We start from the raw sequence: 27,618 nt of genomic DNA, 5'->3' as shown, positions 1-27,618 counted from the left end.
ACGTATTTGAGAGGTGGGGAAAGTGGAGGAGACTTAAGAAGATGATGTAGTAGAGCAGGGGGATTCTGCCTTCATGGGGAAGTGGGGAGAAGTCCAACAGGTCGTTCCACATCCATAAAATGTCAACTTTCCTTCTGGCACAGCATAAATATGTACTGTATTGCCTTCTCTTAATTTTGTCTCCACTCTCCAGACACACCATGGTGCAAACCAAGTGGATTAAATCTCACCAGAGCAAGCTCCCTCCCAGGTAGACTTGGGCCTATGCTCTCAATTTCTTGTACACTAAGAAATAGCCACATGTGGCTGTCAGTTTTCACTGCGTTCAGGATGGGGGGGACGCAGAACAAAAGGGTAATATTAAAAAAAGAGGTGAGGAGTTTCATTACCTGTGCCATGGTGACCCATCCTTGCCTTTCCTCCAACAGTCAAGGATGGTGATCCACGAGGAGGTGCTGTTTCAAACATATCCTTTAGGGTTTGGGGTGGTTCTTTTGTTTCGTTTTAAATCTTTGTTTTGAATGGATGTTGTAACTAAAAAAAAGAGAAAAGAAAAATACCTCAGGTTTAAAAAGAAATGGTGAAAAAAAAGAATATGATCCAAGGGTCTGTTAAAGACTGCTGCTTTCAGGGGGAAAGTTTGATGTGGGTCAGGGAGGCGGATGGACCAATTTGGAACGGTATCCATGGCCAGAGATGTGTTTTGGACAGAGGGGATGCAAGCAATGAATCTCCCCCCCCCCTTTTTTTTTTTTTTTCCTCTGCTTCCCTCCCCTACACGGCTTTTCCCACCTACAATCACTGGAAAGGCATACACTCACATCCTTGACACATAGGCAGCTGTCTCTCCAACACAAAGGGACTGCTCCTGGAATGATAACAAGCATATGGAGAAATATCTCCTCCTGAAATTCTCTTCCTCTTGCTTCAAATCCCCCCAAGATGTAGCCTTCCCAAAATGCTCCAAGGTTCCCCCTTACCTGAAATTGGTCTGTCATGGCCATCTCTCCTAGACACACTACCAAGCAGGGGCCAGACACACACTACCACAAGCAAAGCTAGACACATTCTACCACTGACAGCCCTATGGACCTTCTCCTAGTTTAGCAGACCACAGCTGTATTCTCTCGTCTCCCCTTTTCCCATGCTTGCTCCCCAAGCCTTCATCCTTCATACAACTTGAATCACGTAGGTGCCCACTTCTCTCCTCCTCACCCATCCGTCGAGACAAAAAACACTGGGGGGGGGGAGAGAGAAAGTAAAATAAAATGGGGGAGAAATCCAGTTTGGAGCAATGTGTCTTTTGCAGTGTTCAGCCTGCACACCTCCATCCCAGCCTCTTGGGACTGTTGAGAGGGGCGGGGGCCGTGAGAACAGTTTCCAATCTGAATTTCAGGGGTTCTGTTATTGTACAATAACTGTTTGCTATATAAACAAAACAAAATCTTTTAAAAAAAACACAAAACAAATGAAATATGTGTTTTGGTCTTAAAAGCCTGCTTGGTTTTGTTTCTTGTTTTTCTTGTTTATTTTTCCACCACCCCCCACTCCTTGGTTTTGTTTTGTTTTCTTTTTTGTTTTTTAAAAAAGTGTTGTGAATAAAAATGTTGGGTTTTTTAATTATTATTATTTTTTAATTTTAATGGGTTCTGTTTTATGGTTTCTGGACATATTTTTTATAAACTCTCCTTTTGGTTTTTTCAGAGGTTTTATTTTGTTTTTCTTTTGTGTTAGCGCCGACAAGCGGGGTGGGGGGTTACACTCTATAGGGCACAGATGAGAACTATGAAGCTCTCTGTTGGACAGCAACTCCCAGTATGCCTCACCATTAATTATGCTGCCTACAGCCGCTGGGAATTGTAGTCCAACAACATCTGGAGGGCTACTTGCTGCCCACTCCAGATTACTGGTGGCTTAAGATAGCCCTTGACAGAATGGAAACTGGAGGCATGTCACAGCCTTGCATTGGGAAAAGGCTCATTTTAGAGTCTACAACACTGACGCTTGGTGGGGACTCCCCCTGTTTTATATACAGTTGACCCTCCATATTCACGGATTCAACTATCCACGGTTTGAAAATATTTTTTAAAAAATAAATTCCAAAAGGCAAACTGTGATTTTGCCATTTTATATCAGGGATATCATTATACTCTGCCATTGTATTTAATGGGACTTGAGTATCCATGGATTCTGGTATCAGTGAGGGGCCTTGGAACCAAACCTCAGCAGATACTGAGGGCCCACTGTATGTATGTGTTCCTCTTCTAGAGGTTGGCACCATCTTTGTCTAGGCAAATGGCAAAATCAGGAGGTGGACTTTACTGTTTCAGGCTAGAGGTAGAGACTCACAGTATTGCATATATTTTCCTAGATGCATTTAAACACACACACACACACACACACACACACATATAAATACACACACTTCCTTCCAGGTAGAAAATTAGCACCTTTCCCTCTGCCATGCTAGTTCTCTACTTGTAGGAATTTATTTGTTTTTATTGGGGGGGGGGGGGGAATCTCAAATAACTCAAACACACACACACACACCTGCAATCTGAAAAGCAAAAATTGCAAAAGCAGTGCTGTGAATAATTTAGTGGCAGTGGATGTGGATAGTTGTTTATGGCCTATCATTCATATAAGGAGGTCTCTGTGGCCTTATCACTATTACTCCATTTTATGCTCACAACAGCCTTCTGAGGTAAGGTAGGGTGGGACTGAATGGATTGGCTCAAAGTAACCCAGTTACAGTTACCAAACTGAAACCTGGAGAGAACATCTGTATCTTCAGTAGTTGTGCAGAACAAAGGGTTTTTTTAAGCAAGCGTTGCTTGTCACACCACCATCTGAGGAAGTAGGCTCAAGTCTACAGAAGCTCATGCTTCCAGCTTCTTCCTTTCAGTTAGTCTCAAATGTGCTACAACATCCCTTTGCATGCTGATTTTCCAGACTTAACATGGCTATCTATGTCTTTGAGTTCAGCCAAGTAACAAGAAACTTCTGTTGAAATTCTCACTTCTACACAATCTTTACAAGTTCAGGAGCCCTCTCCAGTTTTCAATCTGGCCACCCCAAACCCAGTGAACTTCATGATTTAGGCTCTGGGGAGGGAGGTGTCCCCTGGTACTTTCCACCAACTCAGTAGATGTGCTGCATCACAGTGTTCAAGAACAACACTTCAATACACTTGGGTTGTATGCTGGTTGTGTGCCAGTCTGAGACTGGTTATGTTAAGTAGACACATCAAGGTTAAGATCTAGGCTCCAAAGAGATGCATTGGCTCTATGATTGCCAGACTGAAAACTGGAGAGGGCTCCTGTACCTTTATTGGTTATGTAGAAGAGGGAATTTCAGGAGGCGTTGCTTATCACACAACCAGGTAACAAGCCACCGATGCTGAAGTTCCCTTTTATACGCAACCATTAAGAGCCAGTGTGGGGTAGTGATTTCAGCGTTGGACTATGACTCTGAAGAAAAGGGTTTGATTCCCAGCTCGGCCATGTAAACCCATTGAGTGACCCTGGGCAAGTCACACTCTCTCAGCCTTAGGGAATGGCAGTGGCAAAGGCAAGCCCCCTCTGAAGAAACATGCCAAGAAAATGCCATAGAATCATAGAGTTGGAAGAGACCCCAAGGGCCATCCAGTGCAACCCCCTGCCATGCAGGAAATCTCAATCAAAGCATCCCCAACAGATGGCCATCCAGCCGCTGTTTAAAGACCTCCAAGGAGGGAGACTCCACCAAAATCTCCAAGGAAGGAGTGTGTTCCATTGTCAAACAGCCCTTACTGTCAGGAAGTTCCTCCTAATGTTGAGGTAGAATCTCTTTTTCGGGGGCTTGCATCCATTGTTTCATGTTCTAGTCTCTAGAGCAGCAGAAAAAAAGCTTGCTCCCTCCTCAATATGACATGCCTTCAAATATTTAAACAGGGCCATCATAGCACCTCTTAACCTTCTCTTCTCCAGGCTAAACATCCCCAGCTGCCTAAGTCGTTCCTCATAGGGCATGGTTTCCAGACCCTTCACCATTTTAGCAATGGGTTCATCTTAAGAGTTGCCATAAGTTGGAAATGATTTGAAAGCACACAACAACAACACAAGTATTAAAGGTACAAGAGCCTGCTCCAGTTTTCAGTCTTGCAATTCTGTTATTGCTATCTCAATGAAATGCTGGCTTCTCATCATATTGAATTGCAAACTGCTTTGGAAGCTCCTTTTGTTGGGCCATACTTGGTGAGCTGCACTTTGGAAAAGACCAGCATTGAGAGAAGTCCCATGTATTTCTTAACCAACCAAGGCTGACAGCCCATGGTTGACAAAAAAGTATGTAATTTTTTTTGAGATTTGGAATGATTTTTATTTAAGTTCAATTCAGTTGTGTTTTTAACTACTTGGCAGCCACTGAGGAAAAACCTGCCCTCTACTGATTTGCTTTGCTACAGGTTTTAACATCCTGGTGCCATAAAATGGGGATGGAAATGCAAATACTCTTTGAGAACAAGATTTCAATTTACAATCAGGATGATAAAACAAAGAACATTTCCATGGGAATCCCCATTTAATTTCCTCTAGTGCTTATCTTTGGACTTGGACAGACAAAGAACTGGGTTCAAACTGCAATAAAACATTTATTCTGAAGTGGAAAAGACTGGCTTATGATATATTCCTGAAATGACGCAAAGGTACTGCTGGAAGAAGACTCTTAATGGCTGCATCTGCACTGCAGAAATAATCCAGTTTGACACTGCTTTAACTACCATGGCTCAATGCCATGGAATTCTGGGAATGGAAGTTTTTTGTGACACCAGAGCACTCTGACTGAAAAGACTAAATGTCTCACAAACTACAGCTCGCAAAATTGGCAATTAAATTGGTGTCAAACTGGATTGTTTCTGCAGTGCGGATGCAACCAGAATCTAATCTACGCTGCCAAGAAAAGAGAGGGAGAAGGTAGCTTTGTTAGAAATTTAAAATAATAAAAACCTTGCTTATGCCTTTCTTACAAACAAATAGCCCTTCCTATGTCCCCTTATGGCTGTAGCTCTCCATGCAGAACCCAGAATTCTGACCAGGGCTGACCCAAGATATTTTGTTCCTTGACATAGCATTTTACAAGATTATGACAATTTCAAATTACAGGTATATACAAATAGTAAGTGAACACTGGCTGCCTTTCTTTGGAAAGATAGATAAGGGAAGAATCTTTAGAGAAATGGTTGAGCAAGATGGACCCAAATTCTGACTCGGTATGAGGTAGTCTTCTGTCTTATCAGTCAATATCTTTGTCAACTACTTGGAAGAATAGAGGGCATACTTATCAAATTTGCAGATGACACCAAATTAGGAGGAGTAGCTATTACCCAAGATGACAGGATCAAAATTCAAAATGACCTTAAGAGATTGGAAAGCTGGGTCAACAACTAACAAAATTAATTTCAATAGGGAGAAATGTAAGGTACTACACTTAGGCAGGAAAAAAAATGAAATGCACAAATACAAGAAGGGGGACAGTTGACTTCACAACAGTACATGTGAAAAGGATCTAGGAGTCCTAATAGACCACAAGTTGAACATGAGTCAACAGTGTGATCAGGCAGTTAAAAAGTCAATGCAACTCTAGGTTGCATTAACAGAAGTATAGTGTCTAGATCAAGGGAAGTAATAGTGCCACTCTATTCTGCTTTGGTCAAGCCTCACCTGGAATGCTGTGTCCATTTGTGGGCACCACAATTCAAAAAGGATGTTGACAAGCTGGAGAGTGCCCAAAGGAGGGTGGCCAAAATGGTAACAGGTCTGGAAACCATGCCTTGGGAGGAAAGACTTAGGGAGCTGAATATGTTCAGCCTGGAGAAGAGAAAGTTAAGAGGAAAGAAAGGAGATTTGTTCTTGACATGCTGGTCCCTTAGGGGAGTGGGTACAAGAGTGAATCTGTGGACCTTTCTCTTGGCTGCCCCCTCCTGATCTCTTTGTCTCATAGAATCAGAATCATAGAGTTGGAAGAGATCCCAAGGGCCATCCAGTCCAACCCCCTGCCATGCAGGAACTCACTATCCAAGCATCCCTGACAGATGGCCATCCAGCCTCTGTTTAAAGACCTCTAAGGAGGGAGACTCCACCACTTTCCAAGGGAGTGTGTTCCACTGTCAAACAGCCCTTACTGTCAGGAACTTCCTCCTAATATTGAGGTAGAATCTCTTTTCCTGTAGTGTGCATCCATTGTTTTGGGTCCTGTTCTCTGGAGCAGCAGAAAACAAGACAGCTCCCTCCTCAATATGACATCCCTTCAAATATTTAAACAGGGCTATCATATCACCTCTTAACCTTCTCTTCTCCAATCTAAACATCCCCAGCTCCTTTCATTGTAGGGCTTGTTTTCGAGACCCCTTTCTGCCATTGTCCTCTGAGCGGGAAGGCTGTTTGATATGAAGGTGAAGATCTTTTCTAGATAAAATAATTTCTTGATGCGGGGGCCTTCTATCTTTTGAGGGCAGGGTGGGACGATGGCAGCAGGATGCCAATTTCCTTGGGATGAGACTCTTCTCCCCATCCTCATCCCCATCCCAGGAGGCCCATGGGGATGACACCATGGATTACACCACTGGCTAACGTCAACCCAAAGCGTTTTGCTGCTTGAGATGGAGCAGCTCATAAAGCTATGGCATCTTTCCAATTATATACCAATGGTAAACATCCAGAGGTTGTTTTTTGTGGCTTTTTTGGGCTGTGTGACCATGTTCTAGAAGAGTTTCTTCCTGACGTTTCACCAGCATCTGGCGTCAGGAAAAAATTCTTCTAGAACATGGCCACATAGACCGAAAAACCCACAGAAAACTATGGATGCCGGCCATGAAAGCCTTCGACTTCACATCCAAAGGTTGGCCATATAGCAAACCCAATAACATACTCCACCTTTTAGGGGTTAACCAAAAATGTCCTCTGCCTAACAAAGGGGCCTGTGGCCTCACAAAGGATGGAGACATACCAGTTTGCAAAGGAAGTATCTTTTTGTGTTGCAAATGGATGTTAAATTTCCTGGACTTTGAGAATCTCCTGTAGCCCCATGGTCAGGAGGAGGAGGTGCCAGCCTGAAAGAGATACCCCTCCGTACCATCTGAACTAAGAACAAAAACAGCAAAATGCAGGCCCATGACTAACATCTTCAGCTGTTTTCTCCTTTATGGTTTTTAACACCTTCCCTGATGAAGAAACCAGTGGAGCTTCGAAAGCTTGCAACACATATATTGCGCATTTTGGCTGACCCAATAAAAGCATTACTTTTATAGATTATGATGTTATTGGATATACAGATGGTGAGTAACTATTGGCTACCTTTCTTTGGAATGGATGGTGAGGAGTCTTCAGCAAAGTTCAGCAAGATGGACCCACATTCTGACACAGGATGCGGTAGTCTTAATGGTGTCCATTAACCCTAGCAATGCCACTGCGTTGACTTCAGTCCTGTCCTTCTGGATGCCTCTTCCAGAGCTTGGAAAAGTTACTCTGAAGGAACCCTTATCCAGATTGGCACTGCAGTTCCAGTCCTTGAGCTCCTATCACTCATTTTGCTCTTTTACTCTCAGGATCTTCCCAAGTGACTCCTATACTGGACGATGGCTGGGTTGATGGATAGGTCCAAGGTGATCAAATGTGACCATTCTTTCTTGTGAAATGCTAAAACACCCAGAGAAGAGATGTAGAAAACAGTAAAGATTTATTATAAACAAATAAAGTAAACATCAGCCTTAGTTCTTTATAGCGCCCCAGTTTCAAAGAAAAGAACACGTCTTCCTGAATTCTCAAGGCATTCTCAGCCTCCACCAAACCCTATTCAGATCTTTTCAGTCCCTTTCTTTCTATGAAGCATCCACACTGCAGAAATGATTTAATTTTAATTTGTTTAATTGTATTTTAAGGGGAGGTGGGTTCGGGAGTCATGGGATTGTATATTTTAATGTTGGATTGTCTATTTTAATGTAAGCCGCCCAGGTTGCGTTGCACAGAGGGGCCGGATATAAATAAAATGTATTATTATTATTATTATTATATAATGCAGTTTGACACCACTTGAACTGCCATGGCTCCAGCCTACAGAATCCTGGGGTTTGTAGTCTGGTGCGGTACCAGGACTCTGGCAGAGAAGGCTAAAGACCTTGTAAAATTACAAATCCCAGGATTCCATAGGATGGGGCTACAGCACTTCATGTCGGGTCAAACTGCGTTATTTCTGCAGTGTAGATGAGCCCCTAACTGGTCTTAGCTCTATCTGACTGGCCTAACTAAGGTTGCTGGCACACTGCAGAATTAATGCAGTTTGACACTGCTTTAATTTTGCAGCTCCGTCCTATAGATGTTTGGAGTTTGTTGTGGCACCAGAGTTCTCTGAGGAAGGTTAAGTATCTCACAGAACTACCAGTCCCAGAATGCCCTGCCATTGAGCCATGGCCATTAGGAAGGTGTCAAACCGGATTATTTCTGCAATGCGGATGCAGCCTCAGTGAACATGCAGCGGAAGGCCAGCTCTTCACATTCCCCATATTGAAATGGGGCGGAAGTAGAAACCTGTGCAACAGAAAGGTGACCTTTTTGGACTATAACTCCCAGAATCACTCAAGCTAGCATGGCCAGCAACAACAGTGAATGGGGGGATTCTGGGAAACGGAGACCAAAAAGATAATATGACTCTGGGATGAAAGGGTAGAGGCCTGAAGTTGGAGCAGAGCTTGCCAAAGTTGACTATACTATTTCGGGCCACAAATGAGAGGGCATGCAACTTTTTAGTGTTTTCCATTAATGGCAAACTCCCTGCAGATGGAAAACTAGCCCCTCAGGACATTTCTGGACCCAACCGTTTGCTTGTTGTGCTGGTTTTCTATTTGGCAGGGAGGTCTGCAGGCTTGTTTGTAACAGAGGCGCGATCGTGTTTGCCATCCATAACTTGAATGGTAAATGTGCTGTTCTATGGCCACCGCATTTTGTGGCAGGTGTAGATTGCAGCTGTATTTGCAGACAGCCTGGGTTAACAAATTTAGGCCTACAAATACATAGCGGTTGGAATAGTGAGCTGGAAGATAGGAAATCTAGCTTCGGATGATCCCCATATTGAACAATAAATGTCACATAACTCTGACTTTGGGTCAGCTACACACTCTCTCACAGTGTTGTGCGAAGGACAAACTAGTGGGTCAGTTCTATCCAGCCCCTTAAAGCCTTTGGAGGAACAACGGCAGGATATGAATGTAGTAGCTAAGTACAGTAGTAAATAAATCTTGGAACCGGGCTCAAGTTCCACAGAGTTCACGGTAGGAATTAACTTCCTAAAAATACACTCCGCTTTGGTGCTTATGGGAAACTGAATAATAACTAGCTTTAAAAAAACACAATGCAATTGCTAGTCTAAAACTGAAGGGAGTGAAGAAAGGATTAGAAAGGCTCAAGCATCTGAAGTCTTGTTTTGGACCGGCATGGCCTCCCCTTGGCTATTGCACCGTCCAAGGGTCCGGAAGGCACCGGATCCTATCTGATCTTGGGAGCTAAGCAGGGTCAACCCAGGTTAATACTTGGATGGGAGACGGCCAACAAATACCAGGTGGAGCAGCAGCAGACCGTACTAAATTCATGAGGTTGCCACAGGTGATTTGAAAACAGAGACTCTGGAGTACTGGGTTCGAATCCCTGCTCAGCCGTGAAACCCACTGGGTGACCCTGGGCAAGTCACACTCTCTCAGCCTCAGAGGATGGCAAAGGCAGAGCCCTCCTGAAGAGACCTGCCTAGAAAATCCCAGGTTCATCCTAAACTGGAAACGACTTGAAGGCTCACAACAACAACAACAACAACAACAACAACAACAACAACAACAGCAAAAGGGTTTGAGGAGGATCCTTTTGCTGGCAGTGTATGTTTGTGTCCTTGGAGAGAGTGACACTTGAGCCAAGAAGGAACCGGTGGAAGATGCAGATGGTCCCAGGAAAGAGAGAGGGCGAATGAATGCAAAGGGAGTGGAGGAAGAGGGAAGGAGGAGAGGAATGCCAGGGGGAGGAATGTTGTGAAATGTTGGTGTATATTGACACACACAGACAGATATATATATATATATATATATATACATATATATATATATATATATATATACACACATATATAGTGAGTGGTCAGGTTGGTTGGGGGATTCTGGGCGCTGCAGTCACTCCCTGAAACTCACAAAAAGAAAAATTATATAGTATGTATGTGTGTGTATATATATATACACACACACACACACACACACACTATATAATTTTTCTTTTTGTGAGTTTCAACCAACCTGACCAGTCACTATCTATCTATCTATAAGTCTGTGTGTGTCTGTGGGTGTAAATATGCATATATTGTACACATATAATGTAATGCTTAGACTTGTGTCGTGTGTGTATAATGTCGATCTCTTCCTTGCTCTCTCCGTCGGGTGCTTTCGCTTTAAAAGCCGGCAGCCCAAGGCCAGCCCCCCCTCCAGCCCCAGCCCTGCCTCCTCCCTCCCTGCCTCCCTGCCTCCCTGCCTGCCTCCTTCTTCCTGCCTTCCTTCCTTCCTTCCTTCGAAGCCCAGCCGCCTCTCTCTGCCCGCCGGCCGGGTCCGGGCTGCTCCGGGGCTCCCTCTGCCCTGCTCCCCCTTCTCCCTTTCTTTCCTCCGGGGAAAAGGGCCACTTTCTCCAGAGGCAGCCCTTGGGCTTCTTCCTCTCTGGCTCCTCTTTCCGGGGTCCCCCTTTGATCGCCCCCACCACCGCTCCCATCATCCCCAGAGCCTCCCTTCCATCATCCCCAGTCGCCTTTCCCTCCCCATTCTCCCCGGGGCTTCCTCTTCTACTCCCGCTCCCATCATCCCCAAGGTTTCCTCTTCCCCTCCCATCCTCCCCGGAGCCCCTTCCCAGCGACTGCCGCTCCCATCCTCCCGGGCCCGGGTCCCGATGAAGGCCGGCGGCGGCGGGGGCGGGGGCGGGGGCGGCGGGAGCGTGGCCTCGGAGGGCGAGGGGGCCTCGGAGGGGGTGGAGGCGGAGCGGGAGCCGCTGAACCCGGCGGGGGCCTCCTCCTCGCCGCCGGGCCTCTCGGCCACCTACCGGGAGTTCGTCCGCAGGAGCTACTTGGAGCTGATGGGCGCCAACCAGCACTCGCTGCACGCCCTCAACTGGCGGCGCCTCTACCTCTCCCGGGCCAAGCTCAAGGCCTCCAGCCGCACCTCCGCCCTGCTCTCCGGCTTCGCCATGGTCAGTGCCCCCTGCAGGGAGCCCTCCCTTAGGCTCCGGGCTTCGCAGGCAGTGGCTCCGACCGTTAGGTCAGGCTGCCTTTCACTGCCACGCTCTGCTCTCGCTTGGACTTTGGGGGCTTGCGGTAGCTGGCTCTAACCACTAGTTCATGCTGCCTTTGACTGCTCTGCCATGCGCTCCTTTTCACTGCCACTCTACGCTCCTTTCTTGGACTCTAACCATTGGGTCAGGCTGCCTTTCACTGCCACACTGTGCTCTCTCTTGGACTTTTGGGCTTTGCAATTAGTGGCTCTGACCATTAGTTCATGCAGAGTTTCACTGCCACACTATGCTCTTCCTTGGACTTTTGGGGCTTGCAGGGGGTGGCTCTAACCACTGGCCCATGCTCCCTTCCACTGCCACACTATGCTCTTTCTTGGGGCTTGAAATAATTTGCTCTAACCCTTGGAAGGCACTCCCTTTCTGTGCCACAACATGCTGCTCAACCTCTTGCTAGAGACTTATATACCACTCAGAGGTCCTTGAAGAGAAGAAGGTCAGTGAAAATGAACTTCAACAGGGAGAAATGTAAGGTACTGCACTTGGGGCAGGAAAGTGAAATGCACAGATATAGGGTTATGGGGGACACCTGGCTGAATGAAAGTACATCTGAAAGGGATCTGGGAGTCCAAGTAGACCACAATCTGAACATGAGTCAACAGTGTGATGCGGCAGCTAACAAGGCCAATGCAATCATAGGCTGCATCAATAAAAGTATAGTGTCTAGATCCAGGGAAGTAATAGTTCCCATTCTATTCTGCTCTGGTCAGGCCCCACCTGGAATATTGTTGTTGTTGTTGTTGTTGTTGTTGTTACTATTTTATTTGTTTATATCCTGCTTTTCTCTCCACATAAAAACTCAAGGCGGCTAATGGTATTTGAAAGAGCGCATAACACAGCATTGAAATATAGATAGAGTGTAAAAAAAACCCAATTAAACAATTTTGAAAAGCATTGCACATTAAAATTTAAAATATATTCAAAACTCTATACAAAACTCTATTCCTATGCAAACTTAAGGCAACCCTATGGATTTCATAAGGTTTCATAAGGTTTCCTTAGGCAAGGAATAGAGATGCTTTTAGCTGGCTGTAAAAAGTATATGGGGGGGGGGGGGGATTTTGAAGCAAGGCAGAAAGCAGAAGCTTACAAAATGTTAAACCCTCCATAGTTGTGATGGGGACATTAATTTGTTTTGGGGTTCCCCCCCCCCCCCAAAGTTTGTTGACATCACTTTGAATATCCTAATTCTTCCTTAGGATGGTTTTCCTAGGATGGTTGCAAAGGTTTTTATTCTTTCCCAGTTTGGGCTACAGTGTAGAAATGCAAGCTTCGGTTTGTAACATGCGCCTTCATGTTCATTGACACATACACATCCTTGCTGTCTGGTATTGTGATTCACTTCCCCTTTCCTGCCTGGAATCGCAAGGGAAACCCCTGAAATGAAGCATCTGGAGCATGGCTAAACGTCTGCTTCGGGTGCGGATGATAGCAAGCAAGAGAAGCAGAAAAGGCAGGGTGACCAAATGCCATCACCGCAAAGGAGGACAAGGTGCCACAGAATGTCGGACGTTACAGAAAAAGGGAAACATAAATACATGCTTCTTAGGCAGGCTCCAAGCAGAGGACATTATGAAATTCCTCCTGGACAGCAGGTTGAAATGGAGGACATGTCCTGGAAGAGGAGGACATCTGGTCTCCCTGGGCAAAAGTGGAGTTGAACTGAAGGCCTTCCATGGGCAAGTCCCACTCTCTCAACCTCAGGGGAAGACCATGGCGAACTTCCTCTGAACACATCTTGGCAAGAAAACCCCATGATGGGGTCTTCATCAGTTGGAAATGATTTGGAGACACAGAACAACAACATGCTCAGAGGCAATGTGTCCTTATACCTGTTTTTATGAAAAAGCACATCAAAAGCTGGTCGCTTTCACATGCTTATAGCATGTTGCATTTGAAGGTGGGCAAGGGCGGCTCTTGTTTCCCTTAAGAGAAAGTTCTCGGTTTCTTGAGCGCATATGTGCTCAAGGGCGGTGGCTGTGTGCTTTTGAATTGTTTCCGACTTAGGACAACCCTAAATGTTTGACTGGAAGAGAGGATTTCAGCAGATGTTGTTTGCTGTATGTATGCCTTCTGCACAACCTTCTGCACATCCAAACCTTCTGTACAACCAATATAGGTCTAGGAGGCCTTTCCAGTTTTCACTCTGGAAACTGTTTTCCAATGCTTCATCCACACTGCAGAAATGATCCAGTTTGACACCACTTTAGCTGCAATGGCTCAATGCTATGGAATTCAGGGAATTGTTGCGCAGAAGGTGTGACAAACTGCAATTCCCAGATTTCCATAGCACTGACCCATGGCAATTAAACTGGTGTCAAATCGGATTATTTCTGAAGTGTGGACACAGCAATAGATAGCCCAAGTAGAAACATATGAGCCTTCTCTTTCAAAACTCTGCCCAAGAGTTATTGCATTTCTGAAAGCTGGACTCCTCCATTATCTTCCTCCATTTGCTTTTCTTCTTGGCATCCTGGGCTGTGCCAGTCCTATGCCATCCACCAAAGCTAGGCTCTCTGCCAATTCAAGGCTGCCGTATTTCAAAAGCACCACACCTTATCCTGTAGGCTTAGGGCGTCTGCTTGAAAATTAAAAAACCTATCACCTGCAATAAATAGAATAGAATAGAAACTTTATTATGGTCATAGATTAACACAACCTGCAATAAATAAAGGCAATTAATAAAACCTTTGGGGGGAGGAACTAGAACAGAATTTGAGGAACAGAGGATTATAACAGACTACAATTCCCCAGAATTCCATAATATTGAACCATGGCAGTTAAGGCGGTGTCAACCTGGAATATTTCTGCAGTGCAGATGCAGTTTTGGACAGTTTACTCCTAGAGCGTGGAACCTGATTTTTTGCTTAACTCCAAAGTTTTAGAAACATTGTTTTTTGTGGATAACGATTCCCAGAATCCCCTAAGCAGCATGGCCACTGCTGTGACCATTGGGCGATTGGGGTCCTCATGTAAATTTCCAATTTTTCCAATTTGTGTTTAATCCCTGTCTTTGGTGAATATTTAATTCTTTGTCCTGGAGGACTAATATTTCTTCTCTCTCTGCTTCTCTTCCCATAATGGATAGTTAGCTAAAGTTGCTGTTCATAGCCACCTTTTGCACTGTCAAGTCCATCATACTTGCATTTTTAATAATATGTTGATTTATAGAGTACAGTACTTTACACTCTCTCAGCGGTCTTTAAAACAACCCTGTGAGGTGGCATGTTGGTCTTTGGCTACCTGTTTTCCAGGTGAATGAAGGGCCATGAGAAGTCATTTGGATTGCCTAAAGCTTCCTATTGAGTTCAAGAATCAGCATGGAGTAGTGGTTTCAGCATTGGACTAGGACTCTAGACAACAGAGTTCGAATCCTGGCTCGGCCATGTGACCTTGGGCAAGTCACACTTTCTCAGCCTCTGGGGATGGCCATGGCAAACCCCTGCTGAACAAATCTTGTCAAGAAAGCTCCATGATTTGCCTTAGGGTCGCCATAAGTCAGAAACAACTTGAAGGCACACAACAGCAAACCTATTGAGTTGATGCCAAGCATGATATGCACAGTGCAGCCCAGCTATTTCAGCAATAAATCTGAATCAGTGGAGCAAATGGCATGGGCTTGCAATCTTAACCATGAAAATCTGGCCTCTGTTTTAGCCCTAAAGTGATCAACTGGTTCATGGATCGTCCACCGCCACCAACCCAGTTTGTAGTTATGTGCCGTCAAGGCATGTCTGACCTATGGGGACCCTAGCATGGAGTTTTCTTGGCAAGATTTGTTCAGAGGAGGTTCATCACGGCCTTCCCTTGAAGCGGAGAGAGTGTGACTTGCCCAAGGTCACCCAATGAGTTCCATGGCTAAGTTGGGAATTGAACCCTGGTCTCCAGAATTGTAGTCCAACGCTCAAACCAGTATGCATGCTGGATCGACGATCCAAATACTTGGTCTACATGCCTTTAGAAATGTGCCATCTTTCTTTCATCTTTGGCTTTGGTCAGAGAGTGTAGTATAGTAATAAGAGGCTGTGGTGGACTTCAAACTGGGGAAGCTGTTGTTGTGATTCTTCAAATCATTATGGTGACCCTAAGGTGTAGCTATTATGGGGATTACTTGGCCAGAGTTCTTCACAAGGGGGTTGTCATTGCATCCTCTGAGGCTGAGAGAGTGTGACTTGCCAAAGGTCATCCTGGGGAGGTGTCCATGGCTGAGCTGGAATTCGAACTCTGGTCTTGAACATAATTATGCCTTTGGAAATGTGCCATCTTTCCTTCATTTGTGGCTTTCATTAGAGAGCATAGTATAGTGAAAAGAAAGTATGGACTTGAAACTGAGGGAAGAACTGGGTTTGAATCCCCATGACAGAGCTGGTGCTAGTGCCTCTTCCCAGGCTTTTGCCCACCTTGCAGGGTCATTCGGAAGATAAAATGGGAGCAGGAAGGCTGGGATAAGAATGGCACACATCATCCACTATGCCCTGTCCTTGCTCAAGCCAGGTCCTTGTGCAAAACTGCATTCCACACTATGTGATCTCATTTGCTTTGTAACCAAAGCAACCTGGGAGCTTAAGCCAGGAAGGGAGGAGGATCTGAGAAATTTGACTGGCTGCAAGGCCTAATTCAGAAGCAACAGTTTTGGGGTGGAAGAGTTCATGATGGAAAAAAACTGTAAAGTTTTTGCTCTAAAAACCACAGCCATTTTGCTTTTGGAGGAAGTGGCAACAGGGTGTTTGAGCACACATCTGTGGAAACGGAGAGCTGGTGGCCCAGAATAGGAGCTTGTGATAAGGGATGTCTTAGATTCAAATCTCATCTCTTTTATTATTATTTTTATTTTAAAAATTTTTATTCCATTTAATGCAAAGCAAACCGTGCTTTGTTTGCTTTATCCAAAGAACAAAGCCATCAGCCATTTTTGGCAGAATTTGCATCCTTAAAATTTGTTTTGAATGCATCTGGCAGTGCATCTTGGTGATAGATAGATAGATAGATAGATAGATAGATAGATAGATAGATAGATTTCAACATATTACTCAATTTCTCAACCGAATTATGATACTGGATTAGGACTGATGTTGTAGTACCATTATGAAATGTCATTCTATACTAGAAGTAGTACAAGAATATTACATGTTTTTTGTATGGAGCAGATTAACAAACAGGTTAAATCAAACCATAATTCAATACATAATAAAATAATCTACATATTTTAAAAACATCTCAATATATATTTAGATTTACAAAATTTGGTGGATTTATGTATAATGTGTAATGATCCAATGAAAATATTTACAGCTTTTATTAGGATTTTGAATACACTGCCCTCCCATAACCGCTCATTATTGGCTAGGAGCTAGAAGTGATGGGAGTTGCTGGCCAAAAAAGAAAATCTGGAAGGTCAACTTTTCCCCCTCTCATTTTTCACTGGCTATTTTCTTTGAAAAGGCTCCCATAGCATGGCAGTCCCTGGCCAGGATTATGCAATTATAGTACTATTAATCCACTTTAACTGCCATAGTTCCATCTGATGGAATCCTAAAATTGGTAGTTTAGGAAATTACATCTGGAAAATTCACCCAGAGAGATCTAGTGTCTCACTAAACTATAAACCTCAGGATTCCTTAAGAAAGATTAAGGCAGTTAAAATGGAATAACAGTTCTACTTTCAGGTAGTAATAATTACCTAACCACTTTGCATACCATACCCCAGAAGAGTTCAGTAAATTCATCATGAAGTTGGGATGTAAAAACAGAGGTTTATTAAAGCCCTGGAAAGTTTGTTTTCAGGACTACATCTCACTCTTGGACCTAAAGGAGCAGAGTGCCTCTGAGCACAGACAAAGAGGTTAAGCTTTGCCAAGTCCAACACAGTTCCTAAGGTCTCCCTTGCTTGCTTTTGAAAGAGAAAAAGTGATCACAGTGAAGCTTTTCTTGCAGATTATGCATATTTCTGTGTTTTGCCTCCCAGATGGCACATATGGTAGGAACAGGCCATGGCTTTCTTGCATATAGGATTGCCAGATCTCAGGGTCTGGTCAAGTCTCCATTTTTGTGGGTCATCTCCAAGCAGGAGATGAGAGTATAAAAATAGAGCTGAGCTCCAGGAAAAAATAAAGGCCTGGAGACAAATTTCCAGCTCATCTTGCTCTAATTTCCAAGGCTTGATTGACTTGCTATTTCAACATGCAAGTTTGTGGTTTTTGTTGTGCGCCTTCAATTCATTTTCAACTTATATTGACCCTAAGGCGAACTGAACCTATCGCGGTGTTTTCTTGACAAGATTTGTTTAGAGGAGGCTTGTCTTTGCCTTTCCCTGAGGCTGAGAGTGTGACTTGTCCAAGTTCACCCAGTGGAGGAATCAAACCCAGGTCTCCAGAATTGTAGTCCAACTTCTGCATCACACTGGCTCTCAGTGTTCCTTATCCCAGTTCATTAGTAGCTGACAATAATAATCCCCTTGCCTTGTGCCACCTTGATCTGGAAACATTCCCTTAAGGTAAGGTTTCTGCTGAAGGTGCATCTACACTGTAGAAATAATGCTGTTTGACACCATTTTAAGTGCTGTAGCTCTATCCTATGGAATCCTAGTATGTAGCTTCACAAGGTCTTTAGCCTTCTCTGCCACAGAGTACTGGTGCCTCACAAAACGACAAATGCCAGGATTCTGTTAGATGGAGCTAAGGCAGTAAAAATGGTGTCAAACTGCATTTGCAACTTTAATTTCCAAAGAAGGAAATACATTCTCTGTCTGTGTGTGTTTGACTGATAAGCTGTGGGCAACTGTGGGGGGTATTTAGTGCACTTAGTGGTATTTAATGTTCAGTGATGGCATTACCAGGGGCTGTCCCTAAGTCTCAGACTTGGCCAGGTAACTTCAGGGCCTGGGAGAATCCTGAAATGGCAACCCTATTTGCACATGGGTGCAGTTGGCCATTGGCATCCTCTGCGGTTTGGTTCCAAGACCCCTCATTGATACCAAAATCCGTGGATGCTCAAGTCCCATTAAATACAGTTATATAGTAAAATGGTGTCCTTTACATAAAATGGCAAAATCAAGGCGTCCTTTTGGGAATGTATATTTTTAAAAAATATTTTTAAGCCGTGGATAAGGAATCTATGGATATGGAGGGCTTACTGTACATTTAGAGGATCAAAACTATGACAGCATTTTTGCTTTTAACTCTGTAAATGGGAGTGATACCAGTGTTGGAAATGTGTAGTGTCCTCCAGAGAGGGCCTAAGTGACAAAGTTGTAAGGCTGGAAGGAAGGGAACCTCTGGAGCATGGAAAAATGGGGAAATGCTGGCAGAAGGCCCTCCCTTGCTGGAGCCAAGAGTTGAATACTTGGTCAAAATCCTTGGGTGAACCTGTTTACCCATCAGCATGGCTGGGCAGGTATTGTGGGTTTCTCGGCCAATTGCTCTTAGAAGAAATCTCCCCAAAAAGCACAGAGGGAGGTGAAAAACAATCTGGCCCTGAGCTTGCCATCTGGGCCATGCCTAGAGCAGGAAATGCTGGGAGCTGGCACTTTGAAGGAAATCAGAGTCTAATGGCTAGTGTGAAAGATGAGAAGCTTTATCCATCCTATTGGAATGCACTCCCGGAAGAGATCAGACTCAGTCCCACATTGGAAGCCCTTAAAAAGGCACTGAAAACCCATCTTTTTCAGTTAGCATATCCTTCCAACTCTATCTAGAGATATAACAACCCAATAAGACCAGGATGCCTAGCCAAAACTGATAGCGTGACTGTTTGATATATTGTTTTTAAGGTTTTTAATCTGTATGACATTTTTGATGTATTGTATTCCATTGTATTGTAATATGTTATAACTATGATATGTGAACCGCTTTGGAGGAAAGGCGGTATACAAATAAAAGAAGTATTATTATTATTATTATTATTATTATTATTATTATTATTATGGCATCCTTCTCTAGCAACCAGCAGTCAGTACTGCTGACTGTTGTTAACTGCCCTTGAGTTGGCCCTGATTCATGTTGGCCCTTTGGATAAGAATGAATGAATGAATGAAATTTTATTTCTAGACCGCTATTCCTTGCAGATCACAGCGGTTTACAAAAACACCATCAAAACCAATACATAGCCCAACAATACAAAAACCCACCCATACCATTTAAAAACAATACAAGGGAGGGCTTTTCTTCTTCAGGCAGGCAGTTGGAGCCAGCCTGCCTCTCTCCCCCCAAGATGGTGGCTGAAGGGAGGGCTTTTCTTCTTCAGGCAGGCAGTTGGAGCTAGCCTGCCTCTCTCTCCCCAAGATGGTGGCTGAAGGGAGGGCTTTCCTTCTTCCAGGCAGGCAGTTGGAGCCAGCCTGCCTCTCTCCCCGCAAGATGGTGGCTGAAGGGAGGGCTTTCCTTTTTCTCCAAGCCCCCCTATCCTCCACTTCTCAAGTCCTGTAGATGCATTCCCATGATCTCCCTAATCCATCTGGTGTACTGTCCTCCGCCGTTCCAAGCATTTTTGTCTTTTTCAAAGAGTCGTACTTTCTTATGATGTGGTCCAAGTACAACAGCCTCAGTTTGATCATCTTGGTTTCCAGGGAGATTTCAGGCTTGATCTGTTCTAGGACCCATTTGTTTGCCTTTCTGCCTGTCCACTGTATCCTCATCACTCATCTCCAGCGCCACATTGATTTTTTTCTTGATCTGCTTTTTTCACTGCCCAGCTCTCACTTCCGTACATGGTGATGGGGAAGGCAATGGCTTGGACAATTCTGACTTTAATGCTCAGTTGTATGTCTTTACTCTTTAAGATCTTATCTCGTTGTTTCATAGCTGCCCTTCCCCTCCCTAGTCATCTTCTTATTTCTTAGTTGCAGTCTCTATTCTGATTTATGTTTGATCCTAGATACGGGAACTCTGTAGTGATTTCAATTTCTTGTCTAGGTTGAATTTATGTATTTCTTCTATGGTTATCATTTTTGTTTTCTTAATCTTCAACGTTAAGCCTTCGTTTGCACTTTCATCTTTTACCGTCTTTAGTAATTGTTCCAAGTCTGTGATGTTTTCCGCTAGAAATATGGTGTCATCCACATAGCTAAGATTATTATCATCACTCCACCATCTTCTGAGTCTAAACCTGCCATTCTTAGGATTTTCTGCATACTGGTTGAACAAGTCAGTACTACAGAGTCTGAATCTTAGCTATCTTCTAAATTCAGCAACACTTCCCTTGTCTTCCCCAGAGTTGCCAGTTTAGGATTGTCTCAGGCCCTGAGATTTTTGGGGCAAAACCTGAGACTTAAGATTGCTCCATTAAGTACCAAACCCCGTTGCTAAGAGTTTTGTCATTAAAACACACACAGAAATAACATTTTCCTGTTTGGAAACAGGCTGAATTCTTAGCTAAAGGGTCTGTTTCCAGATCCAAGTGAAATAAGTGGATTTTCCCCTTCTTTCTTACTTAAGGAGATGGGATAAAGAACATGTAATCTAGCTTTCTTGCTTCTTAGGTGAGTGCAGAGCAGAGCAGAGGGTGAGCACTGGAATGACGCTAACTGGGAAGGAACAAGGAAGTGGACTAAATCAATAGAGACACTCTGGAGAGTCTTTGCAAGTTGCAATAACAAATCAGTTAAAGTCTTGCAAAATTGTGGTAAGATTCTCCTTTACCATCTGAGCTGGAGATTTGCACCCAGTTCGTCTTGCCTGGAGATGAAACCCGCTCCCAAAAAAACCTGGACATTTGCACCCTCATCTTTTGGCTGGAGATGACACACAAAAACTGGAGACCCATTACCAAGGCCTGAAATCTGGCTGCCCTTAGTCTTTTCTATTCCAGATACAGGAGTCAACATTTTGTATATTCAGAGATGCCTGTTATTTCAGAAGTTTCAAGGTTAAAGTGGGACAGAGCTTTCTGCTGCCTTAATCAGAATATGATCATTTGGGCTTTCATCAGTCTCTTCCACACTACACAGTTATAGCACTGTGTTGTTTTTGTTGTGTGGCTTCAAGTCGCTTCTGACTTATGGCAACCCTAAGGGGGTCATGGGGTTTTCTTGGCAATATTTGTTTACAGGAGGATTGCCATTGCCTTCCCCTGAGGCTTAGAGCGTGTGACTTGCCCAAGGTCACTTTGTGCATTTCATGGCCAAGCTGGAAATCAAACCCTAGTCTCCAGAGCCGTAGTCCAGCAGTTAAACCACTACACCACACTGGCTCACACTGGTTTCATAGCACTAAGACACCACTTTAACTCCTTTTGCTCCATTCTATGGATTCTTGGGATTGTGCACATGAGGTGTTCTCTGCTAGGGAGCTCTAGTGCCTCACCAAACTACAAACGCCAGGATTCCATACAATGTAGCCTTGGCAGTTCAAGTGGTATCAGAGCAGTGAAGTATGAATGAAACCTTAGTGTCACCCAGCATTTAACATTACAGGAGTCTATCTATTTCCAAATTGGGGAAGGTTCAGAGGTACCCTGTCCATGACTCTATTTCTCAAAAAATAAAATAAAATTCTGTTGTCTTAAAGGAGAGGCACACTCTGTACGAGTCCAGAGGCACTGCACCTCCTTGGTGCCAGGGTTGGTTTGTTTGTCTCTCTCCTCTGCATATTTGGGACAAGGACAACCTGAGTTAGTAAGGCCGTAGTTTGGGTGTCTTGCCCCTTCCTCCAAACTTCTTAACGCCCTGGCAGCTCTGTCAGAGTCACCAACACGTGTCACCATACTGAGCCTGTGCCAACCAGCTGACACTATTTTGTTTAATGTGGCCTAGTTTCTGAAAATAAGCCTCCTCCTGTCACCCTCTGCTCCCCAAATAACTTGACTCTGTGCTTCAAGGTTGCTAGGTTTTAGAGTTTACTATTGACAAAACAGCCCCTTGGCAGTAATATTGGGGTGTCTGGCCAAACATCCCTTTGTGGATGGTGGGCTCTCCTTTCTCAGGTTTTGTAAAGTTCACCAGTCTTGGTGCCTGGCCAGACTGGAAGAATTGTGTCAGTGTGAGTTAAATTCTTCCTTTCGCTATCACTCCCCTATCCTGCCCCCAGTTCTCTGGGGAAACAGCCAATGTGCTGGGATTCAGGCCAGAGTTGGAGTTGAGACCGGTCAGACCAGAATATGGGGAACTTTCTCTAGATCCTTGGAAAAGGTATTAGTGCCAATATGGGGTTTAGTAAAAATCGTGTTTTAAGGCCATTTACAGAAGCTTTCAGTCTTGTTGTTGTGTACCTTCAAGTTTTTCCAACTTATGGCAACCCCAAGGCAAGCCTATCATGGGTTTTCTTGGCAAGAGTTGTTCAAAGGAAGTTTGCCATTTCCTGAAGCTGAGAGAGTGTGGCTTGTCCAGGGTCACCCAGTGGGTTTTATGGCCGAGCTGGGAATTTAAGCAGTAGGGAAAAGAAGACAAGCTGCATACTGCCTTCTCTTTCTGTTCTCATCTGAAATTATTATTGGCAAGACTTATTATTTGCAGTACAATTTCATGGAATTTTAAAGTTTTAATGGTCTACAAAGGCCATGTTTTCAGTGATCTGTGATGTGGCTACAGGCAAGAGGAAAGGAGAAATTGTCTAGAGCAGTGCATCTCAGCCTTTGGCTCTCCAGATATTTTGAACTTCAGCTCCCAGAATCTGTCCTGCTAGTGGTGGCTTTTGGGAGATGAAGTTCAAAACAGCTGGAGGATCAGAGTTTGAGAACTCCTGGTCAAGAGCAGTGGTTCCCAACCTGTAGGTCGGGACCCCTTTGGGGGTCGAATGACCCTTTCATGGGGGTCGCCTAAGACCATTGGAAAACACCTATTTTATTATTATTATTATTAACCTTTTCATGGGTTTGGGTCACCACAATATGAGGAACTGTATTAAAGGGTCACGGCATTAGGAAGGTTGGGAACCACTGGTCTAGAGTGAGGCAGATAGACTGAGAAATGAGAGGTTTGTGTGGGAATTTAGCTGGCAGCACGGTGTCATCTCTGAGCAGGGTGCTGGAGGAACTTCTCTCAGGAACTCTGATGAAGGAGTGGCTGGATTTATTGCACACTGTAGATATTTATTGCAAATTGTAAGAATTTATTGCACTCTGTGGAAAGATTGCTGAAGATATGACAGCCAAGAAGTCAAACAAATGGGTACTAGAAGAAATCAAACCAGAAATTTCTCTGGAAGCCAAGGTGACTAGACTAAGGCTGTCGTACTTTGGCCACATCATGAGAAGGCACGACACATTAGAAAAAAACAATAATACTAGGAAAGGTGGAAGGGAGGTCACGGGTATGAATTTGTAGGAACTAAGCAGAGCAGGAGGACAGGGAGTCTTGGAGATGTCTCATCTACAAGATTGCCATAGGTCGAGATGGACTCAAGGGTGGATAACAAATACAACAAGGAATGCATTATTTTCCTCAATATATACTCTCCAATATTTTTGAAGAAAATACCTATTATAGAGACACTGTAGTATGTGTTCCCTTATCCTAAACTTAAATCCGCTTAACCAGAGAATGGTTGTTGGTCTTGGAGGGTCTCACTTCTGGGAAAGTATGCTTAAAATAGCACTGTCCCTGGAATGTCTGAAAGTAGAGAGTATGTTGCAGTATAAATGTTGGCAAAGCCAGTATGGTGGTAGGGTGAGAGTGTTGGACAAAAGGAAAAAAAAACTCAGGTTCAGATTCCCTCTCATTCAGGAACACCAGATGGTAAACCTAAGCCAGTTACTCTCATTTTAAACCTACTTTGCAGGATTGGTATGTGGGCAAAATAGCTGGGTGGGAGGGAAACCATGGTTGCAATGGTGCATAGCTTGGCATAGCATGCAGAACTATACTATACTAAGCTATCTTTAGCACCCCTGGACATACCATAACAGTCCCCCACCCATGGCTATCATGCCTCGGGGAAAGCTGGGGGGCAGGATCAAAAAAGTGTCTGGCTGTATCCCCGTAATCAGATGTGAAGCGATTACATCATCTGCTATCCTCCTTGAGATTTCAGTAGCTGAAGTACACTTGGCCCTCCACATTTGTGGCTTTGACTTTTGTAGATGTGATTATTTGTGGATTTGATCAATATGCTCTCCCTAGGAATCACTAGGTTTTCCAGCACAACTTTGCCAAAAGTTGACCATAGAATTGTGCTGGAGAACCTAGAAGTTCATAGAGAAAACACTTCTCTAAGCATTTGTAGGTCCTCCAGCATGATTCTGTGATCAATTTCTGGCAGATGTTGACCTTAGAGTTGCATTGGAGGACCTGGAAATTCCTAGACAGTTATTGTCTCATGAAAAAAGAATAGTGTTTTTTTCAATTTACAGTTTTCCCACATTCATGGGGGTCCTACACCTCAAACCCCAGCAGATGTGGAAGGGCCACTGTAATAATTTTGCATCTGTCTATGAGGACATAGCCAGATGCTTCTGCAATCCTTCCGGTGTCCTCTAGGCATGAATGTGCTACGTTGAGCTCTTTGAGGGAAAAATAGGGTAGAAATGCAAAGAGAATTGTGAGCGATAATAATCCTAACTCTCCTCCTTGTCCCATCCCCAGGTGGCCATGGTGGAGGTGCAACTTGAGGACTATGACTATCCCCGAGAGCTGCTGGTCGCCTTCAGTGCCTGCACCACGGTGCTGGTGGCTGTCCACCTCTTTGCCCTCATGGTCAGTACCTGCATTCTGCCCAACATTGAGGCTGTTAGCAACATCCATAACCTCAACTCTGTCAATGAATCTCCCCATGAACGCATGCATAACTATATTGAGCTGGCTTGGGGCTTCTCAACCGCTTTGGGAATCTTCCTCTTTCTTACAGAAGTGGTGTTGATCTGTTGGGTCAAATTTATGCCCATTGGGCGCATGGATCCTGTTGGGAAGTGCTGCACCCCTGCGCCGGTTCTCACAAGTAACACCACTGCTTCAACCATGGCCTCTCAGGACAATTCTGGATGGAATGCCGCCATGGCCTCTACTGTCATCATGGTTCCAGTTGGTGTGGTCTTCATTATATTTGCCTTGCACTTCTACCGGTCCTTAGTGGGGCACAAGACAGACCGGCACCAGCAAGAGTTGGAGGAACTCAACCAGATCAAGTATCAGTTGGATGGAGAAGCCACAGCATTGCAGGTGGTGTGAGAGGTTGGGTGACCTTTGCTTGAAAAATACCACAACTGGTGTAAGCACTTGCGGATGATTATTTCTCCAGAGAAAGAAGTGAGGCCATCTCACTCATGTTGTGACTTTGTCTCGGTGAAGCAATTGGTATGACTGTGAGGCGATTGGTATGGCTGGACTGTAACCGAAAAGCTGCTGTGACTTTCTAGGTTTTTCTTCTTGTAGCTTTCACAAAATTCACTCATGTTCCCCCTAAAAAAGTAAAAAAGTGTTGAAACACAGAATGATTTATTACAATAGATTTCTCCTTTAAATGGAGCTGTGGAAATTCAAATATCCTGCCCACACACAGACATTTTGCTTGATGGAGTTTTTATCATGCAACAAAATATAGCTTCTGAGGCAAGAGATACCATCTGTCCTCCGAGAGGAAGCACAAAGACTTTGCTTATTTGGGTACAGTTTGTTTCCTCTTTGCATCTCCCTCAAACTCTCTGATATTTTAGTCAGATGATCTGATTTTTTAAAAAATGGGAATGGAAAGCATGCAAATTGGGAAAAGTTGGACCAGTAAACTCTTATCATGTCTCTTCCTTCCAGAACCAGTATGTTTTTTTCCCTTGGACTACAGCTTTCAGAATCCTCACTTCTCGGAGTTGCAATCAAAATAAATATTCTGCTCTTTTCTCCCTGCCACTCATTGTGAAGTGGGAATGTCTGTGGTAGGGGCCATCAGCATCTATTGGTCAACTTCCCTCCCCCTTGAGGGGATTGTTGAGGATGCTGGGACTTGAACCAGTATTGGCCAGAAATGGGGACAGTGCCATCAACTGTTGTTCTTTGCACATAAGGAGGCTGCCCCATTCATATAAGAAAGTGAAACCAGGGAGTGGGATTGTCTAACATGAGAAAGTGTGCATGGCATAAAAATACAATGACTTCCTCACATCTTAGCTCCTTACAGCTGACTGTCGCAAATATAAGAAATAAGCTATGAATAGAAGGGCAGGAAATTTGTTCCCTTTCTCTTTACTGTTCCCTACATCCAAACTTCATGTTTGAAGATATGCCCTGCCACATCTACTTCCACTTTCAAAAGAGCCATGTGCTCCAGGCCTAGAATCAGCTCTGGCCTAGCCTGATGTGAGATCTTTTGGATTATTGCAGGGATTAAGAACTGTGGCTTTCCTAGACTTTTTGGATTGCAGTGCCCATGCTCCTTCACTGTATGTTATACAGACTAAGGCTCAGGGGAGCCTAGGAAAACATCTTTAAAAAAAGGTATAGTGGCTCACCTACCCGATTTCTTCTTCCGCCTGCAATGAGACCTTTAAAGACACCTAAACATATGGCAAGGAGAAACTAGGAGAGGGTAAGAAGTAGGCCTGATATGTTTAATGCTAGGGAAAGGTTTGGCAGTAGGCCATGTAGAAATAGGTGAATAGGTTATCTTCTCACTACTGTTGACTCAATGCCAGCCACTCATTTGCCAGTACTGGCAGCCGCTACCGTTTTTCTCCTACATAGTTTTGTACCCATGCCTTTGAACCAGCTGCCTGCTGGCATGACCACCTCTGAAACAGATGAGGGGATGGAAAGAGAGCTCTTTGCCGTCATCTAGCAACAGCAAGGACCAGTCCTCAGTGCCTCCTGCCATTCCTCAACTGTGCTGTGCTTAGTAGACAACATCAGTGTCTTCACTTTTTCTAAGAGCTGAGAAGGTTATGGGAGGTGATGAAGCCTAATAGAATGTGTCATTTCCTCACATCTTACTTTCTTACAGCTGGTGTCCCAGATATAAGCCTCTGACCCACAGAAGGGGGCATGCAGTGTTTTGGGGGGAGCAGGCGGGCAATGAGGGGAGGCACACTCCTCATTCCTCGTCCAGGGCAGCAGTCAAATTCTTAGACCCAGCCTCAGCATCCAGATATCAAACAAGGGGATGTTTGAAAGATGACTCATGTACTTGGTGTTGGTGAAGACCAATCCTTTTTCTCTATAGAAGGACAGTTCATCCTTAATGACCAGGCTTGAAGGAAACAGAATATTTGTGTTGGCGGAGGAAGAACGGGAAGGCCAGTGAATATCTGAAGGTGAACCATGTGCAGCTGTTTCTGTTCTTTTCTCCCCTGCTGGTTTTCTATTCATCAGAAACAATCCTTGGGGAGTGGGAAGAGGTGTGGTGGATACCCAGCCCACTGAGCCACATCC

At 44.3% G+C, this 27,618-nt stretch overlaps 2 protein-coding genes and 1 long non-coding RNA gene across 10 annotated transcripts in view; 2 read left to right on the top strand and 1 right to left on the bottom strand.

Annotated features, from left to right (window-relative positions):
- The window catches only part of FBXL19 (F-box and leucine rich repeat protein 19), a 36,795-nt gene extending 35,092 nt beyond the window's left edge, over nt 1-1,703 (top strand). For all 6 annotated transcript variants that reach the window (XM_089480960.1, XM_089480962.1, XM_089480958.1 and 3 more), the window contains one exon: nt 194-1,703. The gene's annotated coding sequence lies outside the window, so the exon portion shown is untranslated. The remainder of the gene's footprint in view (nt 1-193) is intronic.
- Nucleotides 452-11,172, bottom strand: LOC149303866 (uncharacterized). Its single transcript, XR_016272007.1, has 3 exons — nt 11,091-11,172; nt 7,332-7,673; nt 452-534 (listed from the first exon to the last, which is right to left on the bottom strand). It is a non-coding gene; the product is annotated as an uncharacterized LOC149303866 (long non-coding RNA).
- LOC149303865 (protein orai-2-like) lies at nt 10,579-27,203 on the top strand. Of its 3 annotated transcripts, none has more exons than XM_089480992.1 (2): nt 10,579-11,237; nt 24,847-27,203. In XM_089480992.1, exons 1-2 carry the CDS (start codon nt 10,941-10,943, stop codon nt 25,426-25,428), a joined length of 879 nt encoding a protein of 292 aa, XP_089337118.1. In that variant the 5' UTR covers nt 10,579-10,940; the 3' UTR covers nt 25,429-27,203. The 3 variants fall into 3 exon arrangements, with proteins under 3 accessions (XP_089337118.1, XP_089337121.1, XP_089337119.1); XM_089480995.1 differs by lacking the exon at nt 10,579-11,237 and adding an exon at nt 11,275-11,804; XM_089480993.1 differs by lacking the exon at nt 10,579-11,237 and adding an exon at nt 11,276-11,772.
- Nucleotides 27,204-27,618: the final 415 nt, after the last annotated feature.

This window comes from Sceloporus occidentalis, unplaced genomic scaffold, assembly GCF_023333645.1.
Source record: "Sceloporus occidentalis isolate IW3139 unplaced genomic scaffold, rSceOcc1.0.p SCAF_14, whole genome shotgun sequence".
Classification (NCBI taxonomy): domain Eukaryota; kingdom Metazoa; phylum Chordata; class Lepidosauria; order Squamata; family Phrynosomatidae; genus Sceloporus; species Sceloporus occidentalis.
The sequence above is the reverse complement of the archived record's forward strand: the minus strand, read 5'-3'. Positions and strand labels throughout refer to the sequence as shown.